The sequence below is a fragment of the Schistocerca cancellata genome, chromosome 1 (genome assembly GCF_023864275.1).
Source record: "Schistocerca cancellata isolate TAMUIC-IGC-003103 chromosome 1, iqSchCanc2.1, whole genome shotgun sequence".
Lineage (NCBI taxonomy): Eukaryota > Metazoa > Arthropoda > Insecta > Orthoptera > Acrididae > Schistocerca > Schistocerca cancellata.
The window spans coordinates 1,010,420,604-1,010,438,487 of NC_064626.1; the positions used below are offsets into that span (position 1 = coordinate 1,010,420,604).

At 41.6% G+C, this 17,884-nt stretch overlaps 1 protein-coding gene across 1 annotated transcript in view; it reads right to left on the reverse strand.

The window, feature by feature from the left end:
- Positions 1-17,884, reverse strand: part of LOC126121493 (lachesin-like) — a 1,285,782-nt gene that overhangs the window by 179,405 nt on the left and 1,088,493 nt on the right. Inside the window, exon 5 of the mRNA XM_049915084.1 lies at positions 867-995. Coding sequence (XP_049771041.1) covers positions 867-995 — 129 coding nt within the window. The remainder of the gene's footprint in view (positions 1-866; positions 996-17,884) is intronic.

Below are 17,884 nucleotides of genomic sequence, written 5' to 3' on the forward strand. Positions count from 1 at the left end.
ATAATTTAATAAGATTCATTTTCAGATTTTCTCAAAGTTGCGAGATAACATCCTAGGCAGGAAGCCCTGGTCACAGAATCCTAGTTCTGGTATAAGATTTTATTTGCAAAATCTACGTTTGTTGTCTCTTATTGGAAATAAAGACGAAACCACGATTTTGAGTTACGGAATTTATTGTTGTAGAGTGAACGGACTGGTGAAATATTCTCTGGTGATATGAGCACACGACTTTTAACTTGACGTCGACTAGGTATATATTGAGGAATATCTGTGGTGTTTTAATATTTAAAAAATGGTTCAAATGGCTCTGAGCACTATGGGACTTAACTTCTGAGGTCATCAATCCCCTAGAACTTAGAAGTACTTAAACTGAACTAGCCTAAGGACAACACACACATCCATGCCCGATGCAGGATTCGAACCTGCGACCGTAGCGGCCGCGCGGTTCCAGACTGTAGCACCTAGAACCGCTCGGCCACCCCGGCCGGCAGTTAAACAAATCAGTATTTACAATTCCGTAACCCCTGAGAACTTAGCTAGTTTACTAAGTGCTTATACGCGTCGATTCCTACATTAGTTATTTCTCTTTTATGCTGAGCCACTGCATTAATGTGTGTTTATTTTTTATGTAAGTCACGGCTCATATTCATTCCATTACATTACAGTGATAGTAAAGAAAAGGAGCCACAACTATTTTTATTTTATTACATTAAAGCCGCTACTGGGTTGTTAAACACAGCTTACTGAGACAAGTGTATCTAAAATCTTTTCCTTGACGATCCTTAGCTCTTGTACCGTACCGGTTTGTGATCTTGTGTGAAGAATGAGGTAAGCTGGTGGTCTACAGAGGGGATGAACGTACTCACAGTGTACGATGAGCATGATGCGCTTGCTGACGCTGGGCGGCACGCCGTTGGAAGCGATGCACAGGTAGGCGCCCATGTGCAGCCGGTTGACGCGCTTGATGTGGAACACGCTGCCCTCCACGCTCGCAACTGCAACACACAGGAGCCGCGAGTGGTAAGTGCGCGTCTCTGCTCTCACACGTCTGCATTCTGCAGTGGCTCGCGATACAGGTGAGTGAAGGCAGTACAATGAATGTCTTATAGCTGCATAACGGCAGCATTCTGTTTCCAGGACAAAAAAATTCATTTTACATCAACCAGTCCTACTGTCTTTATCACAGCAAGTTCCAGTTGCCAATCATTCTCCAGCGTACAGTTATGCAGGGTCGCATATAAGGACTGCTTGAAAATTACCAACAAAAGGAACAAGTCGCGAAAATTAAAAATCGTTAGAAGCAATTTGAAAAGAAATGTCTTAAAACTCGCTAAACTCTTTGATATAGGTACTAACAATTTTTTTGGCAAGGATGAAATTAAACTGTACATTCCACATGTTCAGTTAACCTACACTACTGGCCATTAAAATTGCTACACCAAGAAGAAATGCAGATGATAAATGGGTATTCACTGGACAAATATATTATACTAGAGCTGACGTGTGATTACATTTTCACGCAATTAGGGTTCATAGATCCTGAGAAATCAATACCAGGAACAACCACCCCTGGCCGTAATAACGGCCTTGATACGCCTGGGCATAGAGTCAGACAGAGCTTGGATGGCATGTACAGTTACAGCTGCCCATGCAGCTTCAACACGATACCACAGTATATCAAAAGTAGTGAGTGGCGTATTGTGACAAGCCAGTTGCTCAGCAACAATTGACCAGGCGTTTTCAGTTGGTGAGAGATCTGGAGAATGTGCTGGCGAGGGCAGCAGTCGAACATTTTGTGTATCCAGAAAGGCCCATCACAGGACCTGCAACATACGGTCGCGCATTGTCCTGCTGAAATGCAAAGCCCACTGTTCAAAGTGCCGTCAATGTGAACAAGATGTGACCTAGACGTGTAACCAATGTCACCCCATACCATCACGCCGGGTGATACGCCAGTATGGCGATGACGAATACACACTTCCAATGTGCGTTCACCGCGATGTCGCCAAACACGGATGCGACAATCATGATGCTGTAAACAGAACTTGGATTCATCCGAAAAAATGACGTTTTGTCATTCGTGCACCCAGGTTTGTCGTTGAGTACACCATCGCAGGCGTTCCTGTCTGTGATGCAGCGTCAAGGGTAACCGCAGCCATGGTCTCCGAGCTGATCGTTCATGCTCCTGCAAATGTCGTCGAACTGTTCGTGCAATGGTTGTTGTCTTGCAAACGTCCCCATTTGTTGACTCAGGTATCTAGACGCGGCTGCACGATGCGTTACAGCCATGCGGATAAGACGCCTGTCGTCTCGACTGCTAGTGATACGAGGCCGTTGGGATTCAGCACGGCGCTCCGTATTACCCTCCTGAACCCACCGATTCCATATGCTGCTAATAGTCATTGGATCTCGACCAACGCGCGCAGCAATGTCGCGAAACGATAAACCGCAAGCCGGACGGGGTGGCCGGGCGGTTCTAGGCGCTACGGTCTTGAACTGCGCGGCCGCTGCGGCCGCTGCGGCCGCAGGTTCAAATCCTGCCTCAGGCATGGATGTGTGTGATGTCCATAGGTTAGTTAGGTTTAAGTAGTTCTAAGTTCTGGGGTACTGATGACCTTAGCAGTTAAGTCCCATAGTGCTCAGAGCCATTGATAAACCGCAACCGCGATAGGCTACAATCCGACTTTTATCAAAGTCGGAAACGTGATGGTACGTATTTCTCCTCCTTACACGAGGCATCACAACAACGTTTCATCAGGCAACGCCGGTCAACTGCTGTTTGTGTATCAGAAATCGGGTGGAAACTTTCCTCATGTCAGCACGTTGTAGGTGTCGCCATCCGCGCCAACATTGTGTGAATGCTCTGAATATCTAATCATTTGCATATCACAGCATTTTCTTCCTGTCGGCTAAATTTCTCGTCTGTAGTAAGTCATCTTCGTGGAGTAGCAATTTTAATGGCCAGTAGTGTATATCCTGTGGTATAATTTTCTGTGATCACAAGACTTTACAAGAGAAACAAGTCGCCATAAGAGCACGCTAAGCAAGCGAAAAGGATAGTTTGCGACGCTGACTCATGATTTTTTCTTTGAGGAGTTAATGAACATTACAAATCATGCACTTATGACCTAAATGGATGATACGTGCGAGTGTGCATATCATAGTTACTACGCTTGCCTGTCTTTGCTCAGAGATTTCTATGACTTCCCTGCCCGACCGAGAGAGGACATGGCCAGCAAAAGCGATTTAAGCGGCGCCGCCGTCTAGGAGAAGTAAATTACCGACTTCAGTGATTATGGACAGTTTTCCTCGTGGCTGCTGACTAGTCACAACACGGGGAGTTCGCTTTGCCGTTGATGGTGAGTGAGGCCGCGCGGCGGACTGGGATCTACGTTGTCGTTGGTTTCAAGCGGCTCCAGTAATAAGGAATCCTTTTTCAGCCAGGAGGGCAGCCTGGGCTTATAAATGTTGGTGAAGTGGTCGTTGCCGAGAAAATATTGTATGCAGTTTGTGACTCTTATATCACCTAATTTGTTGGCCTGATGTACTCGACGATACCCTTCAGCTATACTGTCTAAAGGATCGTTCTAAGAAATACCAAATTAAGATCAGCCTGAAGATGCCTAAATAAGATGAAACGCGTAGTTGATAAATAAAAAAAAAACAAAAATTGTAACGAAGACTGTTTCCATTTAATACCAATTTGTCGAAGGTGATTAACGAGGCTGGTTTGTAATGTTTAGCATGTCAGACATTTGTAGTTACCGTCACGGGAATAATGGTTGATTCACTGCCGTTTGGCTATTCTCATAGTACTATTTTCTACTGGGTCGAGTTAATAAGATGTGTGCTAATTGAATATATGTGTTCCCCGGATTTCCCGGATTAGTTCTATAGATATTAATAGGGTATAAATTAAAGCTATGTTTAATTGTGTATTTTATCTGTTGTAGTATTTGTCTATGTTCTCTGACCTGTAATTACTTCTGTAGACAGTAAACCTGCGGTCAGGTAGTTTGCTGCAGATTTTGCACTGTCGCCAGTGAGCTGAAGAAATCTATAGTGACTGTGTACTGAACGTCCTTGCAGCTGAAATAAAATTAATTTTCTAATTTGCCCTTCACTTAGCTGAAATTTTCACCAGCCTTGGTATTTTTGTTTTATTCCTTATGTCCATGACATAATTTTACGTTGTAACCTGTCTTCTGACCGATTAATTTCGCATTTAGCGAAATTACCTTGCCTGTATATTTTTTTCAAAATAGTATTCCTCGCACAACTTATGAATAACAGTGTCTTACATTTAATTAATAGCCTTCGGCTGATCAGTTCTTGTGTTACCTTTTAATCTGCTTACGTGTTTGTTATTATGAAGGCACTTTAACAAAAAAATTTATCAGTGTATTGTTCTCTAAATATAATGAGTCATCTTCTGCGCAATTTTGCCAAATAGTGATTATACACTCCCGGAAATTGAAATAAGAACACCGTGAATTCATTGTCCCAGGAAGGGGAAACTTTATTGACACATTCCTGAGGTGAGATACATCACATGATCACACTGACAGAACCACAGGCACATAGACACAGGCAACAGAGCATGCACAATGTCGGCACTAGTACAGTGTATATCCACCTTTCGCAGCAATGCAGGCTGCTATTCTCCCATGGAGACGATCGTAGAGATGCTGGATGTAGTCCTGTGGAACGGCTTGCCATGCCATTTCCACCTGGCGCCTCAGTTGGACCAGCGTTCGTGCTGGACGTGCAGACCGCGTGAGACGACGCTTCATCCAGTCCCAAACATGCTCAATGGGGGACAGATCCGGAGATCTTGCTGGCCAGGGTAGTTGACTTACACCTTCTAGAGCACGTTGGGTGGCACGGGATACATGCGGACGTGCATTGTCCTGTTGGAACAGCAAGTTCCCTTGCCGGTCTAGGAATGGTAGAACGATGGGTTCGATGACGGTTTGGATGTACCGTGCACTATTCAGTGTCCCCTCGACGATCACCAGTGGCGTACGGCCAGTGTAGGAGATCGCTCCCCACACCATGATGCCGGGTGTTGGCCCTGTGTGCCTCGGTCGTATGCAGTCCTGATTGTGGCGCTCACCTGCACGGCGCCAAACACGCATACGACCATCTTTGGCACCAAGGCAGAAGCGACTCTCATCGCTGAAGACGACACGTCTCCATTCGTCCCTCCATTCACGCCTGTCGCGACACCACTGGAGGCGGGCTGCACGATGTTGGGGCGTGAGCGGAAGACGGCCTAACGGTGTGCGGGACCGTAGCCCAGCTTCATGGAGACGGTTGCGAATGGTCCTCGCCGATACCCCAGGAGCAACAGTGTCCCTAATTTGCTGGGAAGTGGCGGTGCGGTCCCCTACGGCACTGCGTGGGATTCTACGGTCTTGGCGTGCATCCGTGCGTCGCTGCGGTCCGGTCCCAGGTCGACGGGCACGTGCACCTTCCGCCAACCACTGCCGACAACATCGATGTACTGTGGAGACCTCACGCCCCACGTGTTGAGCAATTCGGCGGTACGTCTACCCGGCCTTCCGCATGCCCACTATACGCCCTCGCTCAAAGTCCGTCAACTGCACATACGGTTCACGTCCACGCTGTCGCGGCATGCTACCAGTGTTAAAGACTGCGATGGAGCTCCGTATGCCACGGCAAACTGGCTGACACTGATGGCGGCGGTGCACAAATGCTGCGCAGCTAGCGCCATTCGACGGCCAACACCGCGGTTCCTGGTGTGTCCGCTGTGCCGTGCGTGTGATCATTGCTTGTACAGCCCTCTCGCAGTGTCCGGAGCAAGTATGGTGGGTCTGACACACCGGTGTCAATGTGTTCTTTTTTCTATTTCCAGGAGTGTATATAAACTGCACTGCCTTCTGTTTCCTGATCGCCTTCTGTGACCACTTTTACCCAGTTTTTGGATTTTTTTCAGTAATTTTAAAACGAATATCTGTCGGTTCTTGTAACTCTGAGGTAAGCAACTACCAATAAAATCTTACGTGATATTCCTGGCAAATAAATTTATCCATGGCAGTTCTCACTCCATTTCTCCCCTCCTCATTATAAATAAGAAACACAAAGTAATTCATTCTATATAGCAGTGACGAATTTAGTGTCACAGCAGACAAAAATATATGTGCCTCATACTTTTACTGTCATCGTCTCTTCACGTAAGATGTCGACCCATCTGTTCATCTATAAGTCATCGTCGTCTTTCAGTCGTAATAAGACAGTCATAGTCTTCGTCATTCTCTCATACACGTCTTCGTCAGTCTCTCATAGTCGTCTCCATCAGTTAGTCATAATCAACTTCGTTAGTTACTCATAGTCGACGTGGTCAGCCAGTTACCGTTGATTTCGTCAGCCAGTGTCACTGGCTATTACGTCAGTCATTATCGATTCTATTATTCGATTGTAGTCGATTTCATCAGTCAATTCTCGTCGATGTCGTCAGTGAGTCCCAGTAGACTTCGTTAGCCAGTAATAATAATTCTCTCATACCATAGTAGCCTTAGCTGATTTCGTCAGTCAGCCATAATGAGTCATATTTCCTCATCTCGTATTAGTCAATTTTATCAGTGGTAATCACTCTCTCAAAGTAGCCTTAGCTAGTCATAGGAACTGTCTGTCATTATATGCAAGTTCACCTGTTACTCTGTCTTGTCATAGCCGTCCTTGTCAGTCATACCTACTCGTCATCTTTCAAGACCGCGCTTTCTGCATTCCGCGTGTTAGTAACCGCCCACGCAATGGTCGTGTGTAACGATTGAAGGTTCCACAGTAACGAACAGTCGCCGTTTCATTCAAACCTAAGGATGTCTCTGCAACACAATGCCAGCTTAGAACAGTAATCTGGAGGCTCCCATTAACTACGTTGACTACTTGCGCATCATCCTTGCGTCGACGGCATCAGATGGAACAATATTATTTCTAAATGGACCATCATCTACTCGTGCGTCAAAACTGTACAGCCTACTAACCACAGCTTCCTCTTAAAGAAACGTGTACAGTTTTATCGTGCACTCCTGGTCCTCGATTGTCATGCACCTGCCTTGTTTTCCCTACACCACTACTCACTCTATAGAACTCATATATAAAGAGTTAATTTCTTACCTATCAGAAAACTGTTTGGTCAGCTTAGTTTAAGCTGTGAATATTACGCACGTAATCGTAATTCCGGTATTCTGTGACTACGCACTTCGTGTAATTTTTCATAACATTCAGAAATATGTAACATATCTTCACACGCTTGACCAAAGGTGATCAATACATCTCTCAATACTTTCCAAATCCTTGTTAGCATAAGCTATATTACGAAAAAAAGTCATTCGATGCAATCACAAAATGTTTTCTGTAACTATCATCAAATCACATTAGTGCACATATGTATATTTTTTTCTCGTAGCCTTTGCCATAGATGATAGTGGATCTGCTCTCACATCCAGTCTCTTTTCGCCGTTGGTTACTCCACAGAACTGTCCAACTTGAGCCAAGGGCCGGCCGCGGTGGTCTAGCGGTTCTGGCGCTGCAGTCCGGAACCGCGGGACTGCTACGGTCGCAGGTTCGAATCCTGCCTCGGGCATGGGTGTGTGTGATGTCCTTAGGTTAGTTAGGTTTAAGTAGTTCTAAGTTCTAGGGGACTTATGACCTAAGATGTTGGGTCCCATAGTGCTCAGAGCCATTTGAACAATTTTTTTGAGCCAAGGAGGATATTGTTTACGTATATAAACTGTATCAAAAATTCCATCGCGTCTCTATACACACTTCTTCAAAAACTGCTGTTCCTTCCTATGCTTAGTTCCGATTGTTAACATTGAGGCCATTTTCTCTTTAGCGTTTAAAATTTTCAACTTTCGTATCTTTTTTTAGTTTACTATTTTAACCCATTACAATTTGTTACACAATCCCGAAAAATTTGTGCCGAACGAGAGGCTCCACTCAAAGAGCATTTTCCATATTTGTTGCTTGTCCGTGTTGTTGTAGATAGCTGAAACCCCTTTGAGTTGCAAAGATAAATATAAGGTACGTTAGAAAATCTGGAAAGGAATAGCAAAGGTCATTTTCCGTTTGGAGGAAACCACCATGCCGCGAAGCTGTTGAAGAATTATCTCCTCTATGTCCTATGGGAGCATGGGGGAACCACCAATACTGGAGTAAGTGAACCGAATGGGATTTAAATTCGCTCTTTTGAATTAAAAGATGCAGCCACTGCTGTAAGATATAGAGATACGGGAGGCAATGAAAGCAACGTCCCAATATGAATGATGGCCCAAGGGAGAGAAGTTTAGTGTCGAATAAAATAGGTAATTTTGGATGGACAATTATAACGACGGACCCGAGTAGATTTTTCTAAATAGGCTTTTTGGTCAAGTATTGCGTTAAATTCAACGTGAAAATAGCAACATGGTAACATTTAGTAAAATTTTACGACAGAAAAATTCCTAAAAGGAGATTCTTAAACAGTATATTCTCCGCCAGCGATGAATACTTACTTGCATGAGCTTCCTCAATACTGAAGTGATACACGCCAGCATTCACTAATGAAGGCTTGGCAGGCTATCAACAATCCTAAATAACTGGAATACATCAGTCCCCCACGTGCTTACACTGCTTCTAATTTCTCCCTCATTTTCTCCCCCAAAACGTCAGTGTATTGTTGAATTTCAGAAGAACTCCCTGAAATATCATGGAAGAAAGAACATTTTGACATGCATTTTTCCGATATCTAATTACAAAAATAGACACAAAATGTATTAAGTGTACATAATGAAGCAAGCAGAATCAAATCCGATTATAGAAATCCTTTCTTATAACTAAGATGTCATATTTCGCAAATTTCCTCCTACCAACAGCTCAGCTAACATCTTCAGTGTGGATGCCGGAGTCGGAAGTTGGTTGAACAGTTACTTCTGTTTACCCATCAAGCTTCTATGAATCCCCAAGGTTCTTGGAAGTAAATCCTTAAGCTAACAAAATGCATATGGTTCGTTTCATATAGCCAGTTTATGTCCTTGTATTTCCACCATTCGCTTTTTTTCTCTAGTCACTACATCGTATCTGAGCAAAATCATCATCAGAGTTGTTTGTGTCATGAGACGACGCCAGCTACTCCGTCGCCTTGTGGCAGTGTGCGCATTAACAAGAGATGCCAGTGAGTAACGTATTTTGTCTCCGAAAGAAAATTCGCCAAAAGTATACTCCAGGAACGCTGTCGGAAACTACCCGCTCCGCCAACTAATTTATTGTTTTCATTTACTTTTCGCACCGTTACCTGTGTGAGGCGAATGAAATACATTCAAGGATTGTAATTATGTTCTTGTTTTCTTGCTTTAAGGTTTTAAAACTGGAACAATGGAGGCTAAAATGTACAATTTCAATATTTTGTACTTGAATGTCGTAGTTATTTTTGAGCTTCGTATTTTTGCTCTAATATTCCATGTAAAGGTCAAAGGAAGAGTGACTGCTAAATAATGTCCTGTGCGAATCATTAGCAAAGGTCGCTCGTTATCTGTCTAGTACTAGCACCAGGACTGGAAGTAGCAGGTTTGAATCCCAAAGAGAATGAATAAATATTGTTATTGTTCGAATGCTAGATTAACGCGTAGAAGCGTTCACGATACAATCGCAGGTATTAGTGTAATTATGTTGTGCTGCAGTTATTCACAGGCAGATGTAAGCAAAGAAGTCGTTAAAAATATGTATCCACGTGTGTAATACCAAATACAATGAGGTACAACGATTAAACTGTGTTTAACTGAGCTCGAAATCAATGTATGCAGAAAACACTACTCCTATATCGCGTAGCAAGCTGTTTCCATCAAACTTATTAATGGCACCCAATCTTTCTCTAGCTTTAATCGTATTAGATACAGTATGGTTTCAAGTCTATTTCAAAAGCGCCGTCGGCTGTCCTGACAAACGATCATTGAAAACTATTTAATTTTGCTGCTCTTATCTTCAGTTCTATCGTCTCTATTTCAAGGCCCGACGATTGCAAATTGCGCATTTCTTCCATTTTTATTCTGTTGCCACCCTTTTAACCTGGAATGTAGCTCATCTAAAACCATCCGTTAGTAAGTTGCATAAATTTTGTTCTGTGCGCACTTGTATTTTAACTGTTTCTGTGTTGGAAATACATGTGGAAATGCGCTAAAAAACTACAGTCTGGGTTTCACACCAGACTCACAATCGTCGATCGTTAACTCAACGCGCGAATCGATATGAGTGTGTCTATCTCCCAGTCTCGAATGCGCCACGTGTTAAGCTGTACAGTCAACCGTTATTGGTCTTAAATAAAGATAAATAAAAGTTTCTGGCTAACATCTAAAGGAAAATTATCGAATCATCATGTCCGTTACGCAGAAATAAAGTGCGAATGTTACTATTTATTTTCATTTGTTTTCCTTCGATGTCGTAACGTCATTAGCTCCAACACAGAGCCATTCACACAAAATAAACACAAGAATCACACTAACAGATTACAAATAAAAGATGGAGACTCACATTGGAGGACTGTTTCGTCAGCCAAAAACGCACAATAGCCTTTTTCCATCGTTTTCACAGTGAACCGACTCCACCTCTCTCTATTGTTTGTAAAACATCCATCTGTTGCTGCTAGAATCTGTTCATCGGGCCGAAACCTTTTACAGACGTAAATGTGGAAATGAGATGGACGTTTCAGAAATTCATACCTCAAATCCCTCAGCTTGCCCATTGCCAAAGTGCCTTCAAATGTGAGATGAACCATAATTTTCTTTTTACCAACTAGACATTTCTCTACTTATTTTGATGATATTTGCGTTTAACTTGCCGATTACTATGCTTGCTTTTGCAAAGTAATAATATGGAAATCCTTTTCCCAACACTTGTCATATCCTTTCAGCAAATGAAATCCCCCTTTCTAGCACGTGGCCAGCAATTGCAATATATTTACTGCTATTTCGTCTGCGTCGTAAAATCTCATTTCAGTTACATTAGCAAGTCGGCATATAAAACAACTTGAATTATTTTTAAAATGCGCCAAACACTGTTGAGAAATTCATTTTCAGATTTGCTTCTGGCAACGTACAAAAAATTGTGTGCGTGCGTGCTCAGCCTTTCAAGCAGATCATTCTTCGTATAAAATCAACCATACTCCTTGCGACACGTTTTAAGACGTTTTCCATCGATTATCTTCAGGAACACAGACACATTCGGATTCACCTACAAATTACGGAAATGTGAAAGGTTCTCGACAAATCACCATCTGCGCTAGTTGAATTTTCGCTGGTGGGAAACCATGAAAATCAAATGATTGTATAACAACTCGGTAATCTGTTTATACTGTGTGTGTGTGTGTGTGTGTGTGTGTGTGTGTGAGTGTGTCACCCCTGCTTCTGTTACATCTAGGTCCCCACATCCAAACCGATAAACAGGATAACCAAGTTGTCATACAGTTGTTTGACTGAAATTCAACCAACGTAGATGTGGATTTGACAAGAGCATTTAACAGTTAAGTAATTATTGGCTGGATTCCAATGTGGTTGTGTTTCTGAAGATAATCGATGGAAATAACGTCCCAAAACTAGAACGAAAGATAAAAACATGTCGCATGGTATTTGGTTCATTTTACACGAAGGATGACCTACGTAATAGTCTGCACACGCATATACACCATGTGTTGAAAGATATGCATAACTATAATGGGTGTCAGACGTCAGTACGTTGTAGCCTCTTCCCGATGCTATTCAATCTGTATATCGAGCAACCAGTAAAGGAAACAAAAGAAAAGTTCGGAGTATTAAAATCCATGGAGAAGAAATAAAAACTTTGAGGTTCGCCGATGATATTGTAATTCTGTCAGAGACATCAAAGGACTTGGAAGAGCAGTTGAACGGCATGGACAGTGTCTTGAAAGGAGGATATAAGACGAACATCAACAAAAGCAAAACGAGGATAATGGAATGTATTCGAATTAAGTCTGGTGATGCTGAGGGAATTAGATTAGGAAATGAGACACTTAAAGTAGTAAAGGAGTTTTGCTATTTGGGGAGCAAAATAACCGATGATGGTCGAAGTAGAGAGGATATAAAATGTAGACTGGCAATGGCAACAAAAGCGTTTCTGAAGAAGAGAAATTTGTTAACATCGAGTATAGATTTAAGTGTCAGGAAGTCATTTCTGAAAGTATTTGTATGGAGTGTAGCCATGTATGGAAGTGAAACATGGACGGTAAATAGTTTGGACAAGAAGAGAATAGAAGCTTTCGAAATGTGGTGCTACAGAAGAATGCTGAAGATTAGATGGGTAGATCACATAACTAATGAGGAAGTATTGAATAGGATTGGGGAGAAGAGAAGTTTGTGGCACAACTTGACTAGAAGAAGGGATCGGTTGGTAGGACATGTTCTGAGGCATCAAGGGATCACCAGTTTATTATTGGAGGGCAGCGTGGAGGGTAAAAATCGTAGAGGGAGACCGAGAAATGAATACCCTAAGCAGATTCAGAAGGATGTAGGCTGCAGTAGGTACTGGGAGATGAAGAAGCTTGCAGAGGATAGAATAGCATGGAGAGCTGCATCTAACCAGTCTCAGGGCTGAAGACCACAACAACAACAACGTCAGTACGTTATTATTATACTCCTCGTTACAATGATTTACATTTCCCAGTAATCCAAAATTATCTGTATAATTTTCTTTCTCCTTCTTGTACATAAATTTTCTCCATTTTTCTTGTTGTAATTAATGTCTGGATTTTTTGCATCCATGAGGCCGATGGTCTCCTTCTTTTCTTTCTTCCTAGTGGTTCCTGTTCCATGATCCGTCGTGGTCGTCTCCTCTCTTATTCTATTGCCATTGCATATGAGTTGTTTTTCTCCAAAAAAAATCAGTAATCTAACTTGGAACATCCATTTTCTTCCTGATGAGCTCATTTCTACAGCTTTCCTCTTTGATATCCCCGCAATCAGTCCCAAAAATTCCACCTCAGCTATCATCAGTCTTTTCATTAATTGGGACTTAACTGTCCAATCTTTCTGATTTATATCATTATTCTAACAGTTGTTTTGAAGATTTTTTCTTCTGCTTCCTTCCTAATCTGTTGATCCTATAAACGCTATTTAATGTTCCAATAGTGATCTTTCCAGAGTTTATTCTTAAATTAATTTCCTTATTTTGTTTGCCATTTTGTGTGATTTTTACTCCTAAATATTTGTACTCTTCCTTATGTGTAATGGTTGCTATCCCTTCCTCCAGTGTCAAACCTAGATATATTCTTTCTATTACCATGTATTTTGTTTTAGTCATGTTGAACTGAAAGACCCGATCCAGGTGATACATTCAATGTCTTCTTCATATCGAGCCAAAGTCCCAAAATTAGTTGCCCATCAGCAAGTTGTAGTGGATGTCTAGTACTACCATTTTTTGGGATTCTCATGTTCTAACGTTTTTTCTTCCAATTTACCAACACTTTCCCTGTATATATTTTATATAGTGCCGCTGATATGCCGCATCGCTGATGAAATGTCTTTGTAACTTTAAATGCATGTGAGAGAAAGTATTGCATTTTTATTCTTGCTCTAGAATTTTGGTTGCGGGATCTGGACGCTTTAAATATGACAAGATTTTAATGTGATGCTTTTAAGCACTTCCACAAACTGAATAATGTATCGTAGACTCTTTATATGTCTACAAACACTAAGTGAACCGGTTGGATTCGAATATTTTTCTTTTCAAGTATTTGTTGCAAACAACACATATCGTTGCAGAAACCTTGGTGTAGTGATTATGATACTAGACTGTGGCATGGAGGGTCGTGAGTTCGAAAATCACGCGAACTGTAAAATTTCAGTTTCTATATTCGGTTCGAGTACATTTTAGAAGTATCTACAAATCATTGTACTGGAATGTTCTGCACATGTATACAGGGTGGTCCATTGATTGCGACCGGGCCAAATATCTCACGAAATGAGCGTCAAACGAAAAAACTACAAAGAACGATACTTGCCTAGCTTGAAGGGGAAAACCAGATGGCGCTTTGGTTGGCCCGCTAGATGGCGCTGCCATAGGTCAAACGGATATCAACTGCGTTTTTTAAAATTAGGAACCCCCATTTTTTATTACATATTCGTGTAGCACGTAAAGAAATATGAATATTTCAGATGGCCCACTTTTTTCGCTTTCTGAAACATGGCGCTTTAACAGTTACAAACATATGGCTCACAATTTTAGACGAACAGTTGGTAACAGGTAGGTTTTTTAAATTGAAATACGGAACGTAGGTACGTTTGAACATTTAATTTCGGTTGTTCCAATGTGATACATGTACCTTTGTGAACTTATCATTTCTGAGAACGCATGCTGTTACAGCTTGATTACCTGTAAATACTACATTAATGCAATAAATGCCCAATATTATGTCCGTCAACTTAAATGCATTTGTCAATATGTGTAACGACATTGCACTCAATAGCGAGTAGTTCGCCTTCCGTAATGTTCGCACTTGCATTGACAATGAGCTGACGCATGTTGTCAAGTTTTTTCGGTGGATCACGATAGCAAATATCCCCACAGAAAGAAAACCGGGGACTTCAGGGCCGGTGAACGTGCGGGCCATGGTACGGTGCTTCGACGACCAATCGATCTGTCAAGAAATATGCTATTCAATACCGCTTCAACCGCACGCGAGCTATGTGCCGGACATCCATCATGGTGGCAGTACATCGCCATTCTGTCATGCAGTGAAATATCTTGTAGTAACGTCGGTAGAACATTACGTAGGAAATCAGCATACATTGCACCATTTAGATTGCCATCGATAAAAGGGGGGCCAGTTATCCTTCCTCCCATAATGCCGCACCATACATTAAACCCGTCAAGATCGCTGATGTTCCACTTGTCACAGCCATCGTGGATTTTCAGTTACCCAATAGTGCAAATTATGCAGGATTACGTTACCGCTGATAGTGAATGACACTTCGTCGCTAAATAGAACGCGTGCAAAAAATCTCTCATCGTCCCGTTATTTCTCTTGTGCCCTGCGGCAGAACTGTACACTACGTTCAAAATCGTCGCCATGCAATTCCTGCTACATAGAAATATGGTACGGTTGCAATCGATGTTGATGCAGTATTCTCTACACCGACGTTTTTGAGATTCCCGATTCTCGCGCAATTTGTCTGCTACTGATGTGCGGATTAGCCGCGACAGCAGCTAAAACACCTACTTAGGCATCATCGTTTGTTGGAGGTCGTGACTGACGTTTCACTTGTGGCTGAACACTTCCTGTTTCCTTAAATAACGTAACCACCCGGCGAACGGTCCGGGAACTTGGATGATGTCGTCCAGAATACCGAGCAGCATACATAGCACACGTCCGCTGGGCATTTTGATCACAATAGCCTTACATCAACATGATATCGATCTTTTCCACAATTGGTAAACGGTCCATTTTATCACGGATAATGTATCACGAAGCAAATACCGTCAGCACTGGCGGAATGTTACGTGATACCACGTATTTATACTTTTGTGACTACAGAAGCGCCATCTATCACAAAGCGAAAAAAGTGGTCCACCTAAATCATTCATATTTCTTTACGTACCACATGAATATGTAATAAAAAATGGGGGTTCCTATTTATAAAAACGCAGTTGATATCTGTTTGACCTATGGCAGCGCCATGTAACGGGCCAACCATAGCGCCATCTGGTTTCCCTCTTCAAGCTAGACGAGTTTCGTTCATTGTAGCTTTTTCATTTGATGCTTATTTCGTGAGATATTTGGCCCGGTCACTACCAATGGACCATCCTGTACATACCGTATGTGTTCCGGCCGGAGTCAGTTCGCTCCGCGCTCTTGTATATGCAAGTGCTGAATAAACCTTCGTTAGGTTCAAGTCAGTGTTCGTCATTCATCTAATTACACCATCTTCTATGTGAAATATTGTCAATACTTGCCCTTCCTGATCTGAAACCAGTTTGTCCTTTTCCCTCCAATTTTTTTACTTCTGTCTCTAAAAATGTATAATAAGCCTTCGAAAAAGTTTTTTCAATTCGTAACTCACATTTGTCCCTGTATAGTTCTTGCACTCATATTTTCTTTTCCTTTGTTACTAATTTTCGATATCAATCATACTTTCCAGTCTTCTAGGATGGTCTCGCTATTTGAACATTTTTCAAAAAGGTTTTTCTGACGTTGACATGATTTATCTCTGCCGTATATCAATAGTCCATTTGAGGTTCTTCCAATTCCTATAGCTCTTCCATTGTTTAACGTTTTGATTGGATCTTTTCCTATTTTACGCACAAAACTGACGTAATTATTTTCCGTTGTCTCATTTTTTTCGTGATTAAATCCGTGCAAAATTCTTACCTATTCCCTGACAAGCATTTTTTTGAATAATTTTCCCATGAATGGATATTAATATATTTACTTGTTGAGTTCGTCTGCAATTTTTTATCAATATTTTCATTGGCACCCATGATTTTCAGCTTCCTCCAATAACATTATTACACCTTTTAAAAGTTCGATCTCAAGTTTTATTTTTTGCCTGTTTTTTTAATTTTCCCTCGTTATGTATTTAGCCATTTTGAAAAGTTCTCTTTCTGTACACCTAAATCAAAATAATACTATCATTTCGTCCACTTGCAATTAGTTATTTCAGCAAGAGCTTCTCTGGCTGCCTCATGCAAAGTTTTAACGATATATTTACTGTGTTTATCAATTCTATTTCAATTAAATTTTCTGTCTCAATTTACTGTACTTTGATTTTCTGGGCCATTTAAATAAATTTTTGGACTCTTTGCTTCCGGTTCAGAAGTCTTCCTCGCTATTAACAGTTTCTTCTTTACTTGTCATATTTACACATATAAATTTTAGATATCAGCAGACGATACTCACTTTCTGTCGCTCCTCTCTACGCTCTCAGGTCTTTTGTGTTTAAATGTTTTTTAGCTAGTAGTAAGTGATCAATGACTGATTTTAATTTAAATGTATTCTGATGTCATGTACATTTATGAATTTATTTGTGTGGATAAAAATCATTTAGAATTTGTTCACGTATATTGATTAATCTCTGTTCGTGATACTGGTACAAAACGTGACCTCCCTGCAAAACCTGTGGGACTGCATACGTGTATTGGTACACCGTCCGCTCCATTTCTTCAGAACGTGCACTCGTCAGTAAACAGAACTTGATGCCAATGTTCCGTGTTCTTAGTCCCATTTCAGGTGGTCCCTTCCATATTTTCTTCGGCACTCGGTTCTAGGGAGCTTTGCACTGTTGTTCGAGATAGACTCCTAGAGGAAGGACAAGGTTGTTGTTTATCACCAACACTGTTCAAGGTTGTTGTTTATCACCAAAAATATTCATTATCTATCTGGAGGAAGTTATTAATGAAAGTTTTGATGGAAGGAGAGGAGTTTGTATAGGGGTCGGAGAGTGGAGTGTATAAGACTTGCAGACGATATGGTTGTGGTGGCAGAGAGTGCAAGAGACATGGAACAAATGTTAGATGATCTAAACACGAAATTAGAAGAAAATTGGATAAAGATTAACAAGACGAAAACGAAAAATATGGTAACTGGATGAAAGGGGAGAAAATGCTGTATGAAAATATGATGGTATGGAGATGGTTGCTTACTCTCTGGGTCGACACAGTTGTCTTCAAAATAGTTTTTCGCAGTTATCTTGCGTTCACCTCGGGACACCTACGACACATAATTTGTAGGTAGCGACAATCAGATGATCTTGTTGATTGCTGATGACTATTAGTTGACAGTTATTGTATTTTTCTAATTTTTGTTTCATGACACATTTCGAATATTCAAATGATATCGCAGTGATGTACGCCAGCTCGGCCACTCAGCTCGCAACTT